Genomic DNA, 12,238 nt, shown 5'->3' with positions numbered 1-12,238 from the left:
TGCATCAGGCAAAATGGTTTTAATTGGCTGAAGCAGTCATCAGGCAACATTATGTACGACCTAGCTCCATCAAATTCCATGTCCCTGATCATCTAACCTTCTGCCTTTGATAAACTATTACTAATGCATAAAATATATATTTTTAATTACTGACCTTTTTATCTATTTGTGTCTTGAAGTCTCAAATAACTTTGTTTTAAAAACAAAAAAACGACATGATTTATCAACATTATAATGAAAAGCAATGAAGAGGGGCTCAGTAATAAAATAGGTCCTGCTGCGCTGTTGTTTTGAGGTGTGTAACAGAAGATAACACTGATGAACCCTGGGAGATGCAGTAGCACACTGCCATATACACGGCTTGGGAACAGTTTTTCGATGCTGAATATACCGACATCGAGGAGACCAACAAATAAAAAACTAATTTAGAAATAACGATTTCAATCTAAATGGACTTACCTGAAAACTGACGATGTCCGATGGCACCAGCATACTGAAGAGCTCTCCGGCACTATACTTTGACGTCATCGCGACTTCTATTAATGCTAATTTAAAGCGTCAATGTCGGGTTAGGTGTTTAAACACTTAACCTGCTGTGTCCCGGCAATGTCGGGTTAAGTGTTTAAACACTTAACCTGCGGGGTCCCAACATTGTCGCTTTAAATTAGCATTAATAGAAGTAGCGATGACATCAAAGTGTAGTGCCGGAGAGCTCTTCATTTGGAAGAAGTTGCGGTCAGCATGCTGGTGCCATCGGACATGTGCACCGTCGGTTTTAAAGTATGTCTATTTAGATTGAAATAGTTTTTTCCTAAATTCGGTTTCTATTTGTAGGTCTCCTCGGTGTCGGAATTGTGGTAATCGTTTGCATATACATGGGATAGCACTACCATCAAAGACAGCTGTAACAGCTGACAGCCAAGAGGCAAGAGCAAGGGGCTTAGGGGTATATTTACTAAACGGCGGGTTTGAAAAAGTGGAGATGTTGCCTATAGCAACCAATCATATTCTAGCTATCATATATTTAGTGCATTCTACAAAATGAAAGCTAGAATCTGATTGGTTGCTATAGGCAACATCTCCACCACTTCTTCAAACCCGCAGTTTAGTAAATCTAGCCCTTAAAGTGCAATGTATTTATTAAATAACATTAACAAATAGTAACATTCCCTTATCGGTTTCGGCGCTTCCAAGCGTCATTATCAAAAGTCAACAAGGCAAAAGTGCCTTTTGTAATACAGCACTCAACTCATGTATAATTACTATGATTATCTTCAGTTTTAGAGGGTTTATTTCCCTCTGAACTTGTTTCTGTAGTACATTTGCATGTTCTAATTCTCTTTCTGTTCCCAACTATTCAAAAGCAAAATTGCTTTTCCCATTTGCATATTAACTTTACGGTATTTTCACGAGTCATTGGGAACATAAGCTAAATGCCTTCCACAATTAAGAAGAAATGTCTGTGATTTCTTTCATTAAAACAATCAAACAATATTTGTAACGCAAACTTACTTCTCTTTAAATATCTTCTGTATATAAAACACAACAAGCAATGAATAGCTGAGGATGTTAAGAATTAAAAATTGTTAACAAGTTAACAAAAAAAGTTTAAAAGCACTTTGCAGAGAGCTTTAATTAACAGGCAGAAACATTGTAGAAATATCCATTATTGGTTTTAGTTGCAGTAGTTGATATTCCACATACGACTTTTCACAAAATATCTTATTGTAGCATTTTTTGCTATATGTAGGTTGGTGCACATACGTTTTCTCCCTGCAAAATTACTTACTTTTTGTATTGGTTAGATTGGGTCTCATCTCGATGGTTTTGTGTACCTTTCACTACGACCAATGTAATAAACACCTTCAAATACATGAAAGAAACGCATGTAATGAAGACAGTCTTGGGTGTAAATGTATCAAGCTGCGAGTTTCTGGTGGGTTTAAAAAGTGGAGGTGTGTTACCTATAGCAACCAATCAGATTCTAGCTGTCATTTCTTAAGTACATTCCGCAAAATGATAGCTAAACTCTGATTGGTTGCTATAAGCACCATCTCCACTTTTCGAACCCGCCGGAAACAGTGGTTTATTGAGTGACTTATTAGAGAATATTTGTGGTAATAAAACAAACAATAGTAATGTGGTTAATACTGTTTTACTTAGCTCCGGTATTACAGTTCAAGCAGTGTTACAGATACCTGTAATCTTTGGTGATAAGTTGTCTGGACACCGTCAATGAACCTGGTCTCAGAGTGAGGCTACTCTATACTTGTTGGCAACCTTCTAATATATAAAAGTTGTCTGGACTGCCTGGACTTATCACCATATAAGGTAGTATTGTACATATAAGTATATGATTTGTTCAGCACAAGTATTGGTTTTCACAAAGTTTGCTGCTTCAGTGTTTTTAGACCTTTTTGTCAGATGTTGCTATGGTATACTGAAGTAAAATTATAAGCATTTCATAAGTGTCAAAGACTTTTATTGACAATTACATTAAGTTTATGCAAAGAGTCAATATTTACAGTGTTGACCCTTCTTTTTGAAGACCTCTGCAATTCGTCCTGGCATGCTGTCAATCAACTTCTGGGCCATATACTGACTGATGGCCGCCCATTCTTGCCTAATCAATGCTTGGAGTTTGTCAGAATTTGTGGGTGTTTGTTTGTCCACTTGAGGATTGACCACAAGTTCTCAATGAGATTAAGGTCTGGGGAATTTCCTGGCCCTGGACCAAAAATTTCGATGTTTTGATCCCCGAAAACACTCAGTTATCACTTTTGAATTATGGCAAGGTGCTCCATCATGCTGGAAAAGGCATTGTTCGTCACCCAACTGTTCTTGGATGGTCGGGAGAAATTGCTCTTGGAGGATGTTTGGTACCATTCTTTATTCCTGGCTGTGTTCTAAGGTAAAATTGTGAATGAGCCCACTCCCTTGGCTGAGAAGCAACCCCATACATGAATGGTCTCAGGATGCTTTACTGTTGGCATGACACAGGACCTTTACTTCTCCGGACAAGTGTTTGTCCAGATGCCCCAAACAATCTGAAAGGGGATTCATCAGAGAAAATGACTTTATCCCAGTCCTCAGCAGTCCAATCCCTGTACCTTTTGCTGAATTTCAGTCTGTCCTTGATGTTTTTCCAAGAGAGAAGTTGCTTCTTTGTTGGCCTCCTTGACACTAGGCCATCCTCCAAAAGTCTTTGCAAATTTTACCCTGGGTTGCAAGACTTCACGCAACAGTCTATTAGGAACATTTTAAATGAAACAAAATGCAGGTGGCCAAAGGTAGCACACTATGGTACCAGCCCAGGAGGCAGATCCCCCTGCCCCCCAGCCCAGCCAGCCCCTGCTGCACACAGTGCACGGTGCTTGAGCGTAGCTCTGACCGTATTAAAATCCAAGTGAATCCCAAGATACTTTCCAGCTTGAATCTAGTTGTACGCTGCCTAACGATTACTTACCTTATGTAGACCGATAGAACAGGCTGCAGCATATACACAATTATTTGATCAATAAAAGGGCAGAACACAGAAACATTTTAAATTATAAAATCAATGAACAACTCGTAACAGTATGATAATGAATGAAAATAGGGATTTAAAAAAATATATTTTTTTTTACATGAATTACATAATCACGTTGCTTTTAATGTGTACTGCGCATGCAATGTTTTTTATCTTATTTTTCCCGTGCTAGTTAGCGGCACGCATACTTGTAGCTTTTAATACAACGTCTATGACATGTGAGTCACCACTATCAGTGGTGCAAATGATACGGCTGAAACTAGGTATAGTTAAAAGAAACCCAGGACTTGAATCCGCCACATCTGTGTCGACTCATCCTACCTGTACATGGGCTACCTTAGTCTGCCGCTTCCCTCCCCTGTACCGCCTCTCAAATCGTAGGCAGACATGTCATTTGTATTCAGACATGAAGTGCATACAATTGCGTTCGTTGGCATAAGGTCCATTTCTGGGCATACGCAGAGCTATTTCACAGAAGATAAGGCACGCAAAGGGACTTACATATAATCAGAACTCAGGCCCTTATTGTTTTAACCATGTTGCTGTATTTTATGTAGCCAGTTGCAACTTTTGCAATCCTCCCACACCTTGTTCTGCCTAGTCATATGGGCACTAGAGAATGTTCCTGTCCCACATTCTGCAGTGAAACGTACAAGTAACAGCCAACAATACGCGGGCTAGTGTAACAATTCTAATTCTTGACAATACATAAGAAACATGCAGAAAGCCGCAGAACTGAACGTGCCTCAGTAAGCCAGTATAGATAACTGCAGCTAGTTCACATGCTAGATGCCTACATTATAAAATATGCAGCATTTATCACTATTAGGGGCATATTCAATCAGCCTCCGGAACAGTTGCAAAGGCGATGTAACCGCACAGGATTCTCTTGTCCCTCCCCCCCCCCCATAGCGGTGCGAGTAGAAATCTGCAATGTTGATGTACTGTAGTACCAGAAAACATGTGCAGTGGCAATTTTGGGAGGAACATCGCGGCTATTTGAATATGCCCCTTAATGTTATATTTTATTTCTATAGCACCTACATGTTGTGCAGTGTTTTGCATTCACAGGATATTTGTTCAGACACCTGCCCAAGTGGAGCTTACAAAATAATTTATACTATACACCAGGCACACAAGCACACTCCCGGGTTAATTTAATCAGAAGTCACTTACCCTGTTCATAGACCTTTGGACCATGGAAGAAATCCATGCAATTGTTGACAATCTAACATGCATGCAGAAGACACCTGGGATCAGAATAAAACAAGTCCCCAGCACTGGAAAGGAAGCAATGCTAACCACTGTGCTCCCCTGATAACTATGCATAAAAACTAATTGCAATAAAATCATGTAAAACCATTCTCCGTGTGTATTTTGCATATCCAGATTTACATGGCTCATCTGGTAACCCTACAGATCATGTATGCACAGCAGGGTACATTATTGTCTTTACCTACCAAAGAGCAAGCACATTGGCTTGGAAAATGACAGTGAAGTAGAAAATAGACCGGATAATAGGTGTTCTATAGCTTTACTGCTCTTTTGTGAGCATTCTATCCTGTGCAAACGTTTAATTTTATACAACGCCTGACATCTGAAGATAAAATTCAGTTTTCATCATTGGCTACTTAGCAGTGTCATTAAGGACCTCATTGCACTCAAGTGCATTTGTGTAATGTAAATAGACGTCCTCGGGCAAAATTGTTGCACTGCGCAACACGTGCACATCATGTCCCTTGGAGACGCTTCGTATTTTGAGCTACACAAGTCTTAAAATGTGTTAGTTTCGAAGAGTAAATGTTTCACCTATATAAACTGGTTTAGGAGTTGATGATGATGATTAATAAATCTTTGCTGGGTACACAGTACAGAAAATTACTGCAGATGCGATTTCTGTAACGACTTTACCAATGACTGATTATCAAGTCCCAAGAGCATGCAGAAGTGTACACACCTATACGATTTACCGTCAGATCTGTGCTCTTCATCTCTCATAACCCTCTGTTGAAAAGATTGTGACTGCGCACTCTATAGAGATCCACTTTTGCCCGACATCGTTTCATTGTTGATCATGATTTTTAGGAAGTTTAGGAAGGCAAATCTTTGTGTCCAACTTTAAATGAGGGCTTAAATGTGTGCAAAGTGATATGACACTGCACTCGAGGATCCACAAGATCACAAGAAATCCTAAGAATTACCAGCTTGACCTCAAGAGTTAAGCTCCATAATGTAAAGACGCTCACTGTGTTTCTAATTATAATTTTCCACTTCTAGAAAGCAACATCTGTTGGAGGTAACGAAACTGTTATTGTAGATAGCAGAAAAATTGTTTGTTTGTTTTTTTTACAAAAGCAGCAACATATTTCAGCCCATCCACCAGCTCATCCCGACAGTGAATATTCGGCAAGATAAGACATTATAAAGTGCTGTATTTTTTTCATACTGGTTTTGAGCAGAGCTTGGGGAAATGTTGCATTCTAGAACACTGAGTTCTGAATCATGTTTTGCTCAGCAGAGAATAGCTTCATAATGGATTTGACAGCAGGGCTAGATTGATTTTAGTTGAGAATTGAATGCATTAATACTTGTTATATTTTTGTAATGTCGTACTAATAATACTTTTTATTATTTTAAATCTAAAAATAATAGGAAACATTTAGCAAACTGAAATTAAATGTTATAATAATAATAATGATAATGTAGAACTCAATTCAAACTAGCATCAGGATTTGCTTTTAATTACAGTAAGCTCTGCCTTTTAGAGGAGACACAGTTGTATGATTAATTGATTAGTGCTAGACTGTACAACCCAGCTATTCTATGCCACTCTCACCCCCCCTCTTCCCCAAAATACTAAACATGCAGGGTTTATTCATTATAAAATACATTTCTCCATCATCCATTCTGGGGGACACTGCTACCTTGGGGGGTTGTCTGAGGGCGTTGGAGTTGGCACTTAAACAGTTAAGAACTAAACTTGCTGCTGACTCCTCCCCTCTGCAACCCCATCCACCTCAGTTATGTCTAATTGCCCAAGGAGTTGGGCTGCGTTTGGTACTGCTTAGCAGTACCTGCTATTTAGTGTTAGATTTTTTTTTTTTTTTATTAGTTTTCAAATGAGTGTAGGTGAGGTTTTAATGTTATTAACATTTTTTTCCTCATAGATATTTATAATGGAACAAAGTTCTGTTCCTTTAAGAAGAAAGAAGGTTTTTAAAAAAAAAACAAAAAACTTTTTGTGTGGTATTTAGTGAGCGTGACAGCGCTAAGCGCCTGTCATCACTCTGTCCCGGCGGGTCCGACACTGCCATAAGGCAGAGAGTGTTGCACTCCGTCTGAGGATCGGACAGGTTGGGAGATACCAAGTCCCCCGCTGAGGAGGAGGGGGGGCTTGGATCTCTATAGCCGCAGGAGGTGTTGTGGATGAGGAAGGAGTCCCGAGTGAGCAATAGGAGAGGCACAATATATGCTCACAGGACTGAACTGTCTGAGGCTTTATTTATGACAAAGAAGACAGCCGGAGGTAGATTAAGACAGCCGGCTGCTCAGTGGAAGATCCCGAGGAGGGAGATTTTCCCGCCCTTTTCTACCTGACAGGACCGGGCAGCGACTCGATCTCCCCTCAGGATCCTCTTCAGATTCCTTTGTTGTTAAAAACTCTAAGTACCACATAGGGGGATATATATATATATATATATATATCTATACATATTTTTATATATATGTAGGTATAGTCTATATATATATATATATGTATATTTTCTGAGTTCACAACCTGTTCCCCTATTCCCACCCTTACCCTATTGAAATAAGGGCTGGTAACCTATTTTTTTTTTTTAGCGTGCACAAGTTAAATATATTTGCTAAAAGCTATTTTTTTCTTAAAAAAAAAGAAATAAAAAAAGAGAGCACAGGAAATTTATATTTAATTTGTGAGAGGAATTATATATATAAAATGTCTGACGAAGGAAAGAGTGTCAGCGTTAAATATTTTTCTTGTTCTAATAAATGTTCTGCTAAACTACCATTAGGACAAGTGGACAAAGGGGCTGTGTGTGCAAAGTGTGATTCGGGAGCACAGGGCCATTTCCTTTAAAAGTATCGGCCAAATTGATTACCGTCGCCTATGGTATAACACGTGGCTGCTTTGCATGGCTAACAAAGTTTAGCGGACTGCCACTAGATTGTGAAGGCCATCAAATGTACAGATTCACCCATTAAAGTATATTTGAATATCTCAAAGTACAATGTCATTTTTGCATTTTTGCGCAGAAACAGTTGCAAAGACACGAAAGTAGCAGCTTTGTGTTTTGGACACAAATCTGTTGCCAAATTTAAAAGCCAGCCAAAGAGTTAATTGAGGATGACATTTAATCAAATTTTTCAGCCTTGCAGCCACTGTTCTGATCCAATGCACTGAACAATAGTCATCCTTTGGGGTGCAAAATGACCTTCTTTGTGTTTATTTTCATGACTTGCATGTAAACCCCACCACTATTGTAAGCTGGAGAAAGTATTAATAGACTCTACATCATTTAAATCTTGTTTCCTTGTTTATGACAACTTAATCGATCTTTCTTTTTGTAGCAGACAACTTAATTCTATCAAAATTAAGAGAGAGATTTTATAACGTTTTATTTATTATTTTTTTTATCCCTGCAAGATTATGATTTTGTGTTTAAAAACTGTTGTACTCAGAGCACTAAAACCTCAAGTGGCCAAAAGCTGCTTATGGTCCCTGTGTAGATTTTAAATTAACAATATACTTTTTGTTTCAGTGATCCCAGAAATGTGTTACCTGATTAAAACGGTTCTACATTAATTACGCTCTTTAATTTGTAGCAGTTGTTGAAGGTGACATTGCAGTTTAGATCAGACTACATCTTACATGTTTTTTTTCCCAATCATCTTCTCATTCATATATGCATGTACCTTTCATACATTTTAAGTAGAGATGAATGGAATTTTCAACACTGTTCAGTGTAATATTCACCCCATTCTGTAGAATGTTGTACTGTTCTCCAACAGAATGTAGCCTTAGTATTCTGCACACTATTACAACTATTGTTTTTGTTCTTCCCGATAGAGGGAAAAGCCATCCAGAATACACAATGGGCCTGAGTCATTAAGGAACATATCTGCTCATTTTGTGCGTATCATCCTCAAAATCACTGAGTGCATGGTCAGAGACGGACGATAGACAACAGAACGCAGCCACTTCAAAATAATTTTCGAGCGCAAACAACACTAACTACAGCCTACGAGTTAGGGGAGTGTACTGGCTGGGCAATGGGTGGTTTTATGTAGACAATATTCAGTAAGGGCGCTCCCGTGCAGCCTTGTCCAAGTCAAACTCAGGAACACACAGAAGGATGTTGGTTGTCTGCCGTATCTCTTGCACCAGCTAGAGTCCTGAATCCTAATTATGTCAGTCGCGTAAGCATGCTATAGCATGTGTTTGCCATCAGGAGCAACTGTATAAATAATTGTTAAGCACAGTAGACATTAAGTACACCTTAAGAAATGTTTTTCAAGAAAAAACACAATTTCTTTTAAAAAATAAAAATTCCATGTAGAATTGTAAATGGCCATAACAGTGACAGGTAACATTAATTGAATATATATTATTTTTCTATACGTTCTTTTGAGATTCTATGTTCCATATAAGTAATGTACATATCCTGCAGTATCTGGTCTAGTAGAGGAGAGTAAATCTACACCCGTAGTCTTCACCACATGTATCTTGAGAACCATTCCTTGTTGACTTCGGGAGTACGCAGAGCCGAGTTATGTGTAGTTTGAAACAAAGGCACGCGGCTCTCAGTATTCGTGCCTTAATGACTCAAGCCCAATATGTTTTTACCTGTACTTTGCAGTCCTATCCTAACCACACTAGAGAGCAGGAACAATTGACACCAGCATAATCCTGTGAAATAGGGATTGTGGAATTTATACATACAGTACGGATTGCTATTATGGTCTGTTCTTCCATGAAATGTGATTTGCACAAAACTTTGACGCCACTTCACTAATTCCTCATTTTAAGTAATGCTTATTGTTCACAAGTTATTTAAAGATTATGTAACTTCTGATAAAGTTTAGTGAGTGGCTTCATGTTTAAGCGCATCACCTAGATGGGGGGGGGGGGGTACTATATCCTGCATTGCAGCGTGCAAGCAAATAGAAAGACATATGGACAAATTATTTGTAAATGGTGCAAAATTTGTATCAAACTCTGGCAACCAATTAGACACTTGCTTTCATGGTCTAGGTTGCACTAGACAGATAAAAACTAGTTGCTGATTAAAAGTTGCTACTCAGTACAAATCTGTACCTACATGCAGGGCCGGGAGAACGAATGCACCTTGGCAGCATAGCGGGTCCCAGGCTAATCCCGAACTGCATGCAAAGTTTCGAGAAAGACCACCTCTGTGTATAGACAGTAAATATAGAGAAAGTGTTCCCTTTTATTGTTATGAAATGTTTGTATTTTAAGTCGGGAAGCACTAGAACAACTATATGGGGCAGCATGGTGGTTTAGTGGCTAACTCTTCTGCCTCACAGCACTGGGGTCATGAGTTCAATTTCCGACCATGGCCTTATCTGTATGGAGTTTGTATGTTCTCCCTGTGTTTGCCTGGGTTTCCTCCGGGTGCTCCGGTTTCCTCTCACACTCTAAAAACATACTAGTAGGTTAATAGTCCGATATAATTTTTTTTACCCCAGTTTGTGTGTGTGTGTATGTTATGGAATTTAGACTAAGCTCCAATGGGGCAGGGACTGATGTGAGTGAGTTCTCTGTACAGCGCTGCAGAATTAGTGGCGCTATATAAATAGATGATGATGATGATGATATGCTGTGCTATTATTCCCAAACTTTTTAAAAAGTTAACATCTGGCATCCAGTAAAAGAAACAAGATTTGCAGAAATGATCTCTGTTCCTCATACAGTTGTCAACGTTCTCTGGCCATTACACTACACCTGTGGGACAGGCAATCACATATAATGTATTTTTGTAAATTTCCGTTATATTGTCACAACATATAGAGAATTATTTTACATTTCCAATGTCTGACAAGCATATAGTTCTGTCATAATTTGTCCCACTGCCTTCCAAGGAGAACTAATATTGTTGATCATTCCTATAGGCCATCGAACATTGTTTATTGGAGTTCATGTGCCTCTTGGGAGTAGAAAAAGTCATCGCCGTCACAGTCACCGGCATCGTGGACACAAACACCGGAAAAGAGATAAGGAACGGGACTCAGGTTTAGAGGATGGACGGGAATCCCCTACATACGGTAAGGCGCCGTTATGTGTTTTGTTTATTTATTTGTTGTCATTTTTTAACAGTTAACACTACTCAAACATTATACATGCTTTCTCCTAAATAAAAGCCACAACTTGCTGAAATAACTTCTAATAGTTGAAAATAGGACAACTGCCTGGCAGTTGAAAGACTCAGACATGACTTCTATGTGGGCAGACATTTTGTGAATATCTGACAGTCATTATCCACATCTGTAACCATGGAAACAAAATGGACTCCGGTGACTGTTGTTTCTATGGTTACCGAGGTGTGTCAGGTATTCATAACCTGTCTGACAAATGACAACAACAGACATGTCTGCATTTGCCAACAGCAGCGTTCCAATAGTAGCCTTATATCTAGTATTAGGAGTTATTTCAGCAGGTTGTAGTACTCAGCATAATGATTTTTATATATTTATCATTTCTGAGTGGAGTTGCCCGGTATTAGAGTTATGTTTGCATCAAATATTTAATGTCAACTTCCTAAAGACATGAATGTCGAAAATAACTGAAGAGTTATATCAAACCAGACATGTGATTCTGGTATTGTGTTGGCATCAAACGGGGTTCTCTCTCCCTTAATTTGCACTCTGCTTTTCCATTGTGGAGGTAGCCATTTTTGTGGGCTGGACTAGGATGTATGAGAAGATAGCCTATCAAATCACTAGGAGCCAATAAAAATATTAAGGCATCTCAATGACTAAAACTATTGAATTGGTAGACTGCACAGACATGAATGTTAGATTAGCCCAGAAGATGGCTGCTCCACTATATGTAGATGATGGGTGCACTTTAAATGCTGCAAGAATCATTTAAACCCATATATCATATGCTCTAAATGGAGATTAAATTATCTGAAAATTGTCTTAAGGTGAGCACACATGCGGCCATATTGATGATCAAAATTGGCCATTTTAGAGCTACTTATCTGCAAATTGCATATACGTATGGTCCAAACGGGCTAATGGTTCACTTTTGTAACTTACGTTTCATACCCAAATCTAAATGAAACTTTCAGATTTGACCACGCACATCTAGATTGATGTCCGTTCAGATCTCACAGATCCTAGCCAGATATAGCAGCTGTGAACATCTTTATGATACATTTTCACCAGATAACAAATATTTATTTGGTAATCGTCGCAACAGAGAGCAGTGTCACCAACTGGATGTAATGGATAAGATTGAATTATGGCATCTTTTTCCGCATAACCATGCCCTTTTGTGGTAGTCAGACCCATTGAGCACATTACCAGTATTCTTTTGTTTGGAGAAATCGTTTCCCTGGATACACAATCCTCCACACACTGAGATTGCCCATGGTTAATGTCAAACATTCCTCTCATTACTGTCAGTTTGATTGAGCTATATTGTGCTAACGTAGCACAATATTT

General features: G+C 38.8%; 1 protein-coding gene across 5 annotated transcripts in view; it reads left to right on the top strand.

The window, feature by feature from the left end:
* The window catches only part of SLC4A10 (solute carrier family 4 member 10), a 174,354-nt gene that overhangs the window by 84,727 nt on the left and 77,389 nt on the right, over positions 1–12,238 (top strand). For all 5 annotated transcript variants that reach the window (XM_075180760.1, XM_075180759.1, XM_075180763.1 and 2 more), the window contains exon 3: positions 10,682–10,834. In XM_075180760.1, the coding sequence (XP_075036861.1) occupies positions 10,682–10,834 (153 nt within the window). The remainder of the gene's footprint in view (positions 1–10,681; positions 10,835–12,238) is intronic.

The sequence above is a fragment of the Mixophyes fleayi genome, chromosome 7 (genome assembly GCF_038048845.1).
Source record: "Mixophyes fleayi isolate aMixFle1 chromosome 7, aMixFle1.hap1, whole genome shotgun sequence".
NCBI classification, from domain to species: Eukaryota; Metazoa; Chordata; class Amphibia; order Anura; family Limnodynastidae; genus Mixophyes; species Mixophyes fleayi.
Note: the sequence above shows the minus strand (reverse complement) of the source record. Positions and strands in the feature narration are given on the sequence as shown.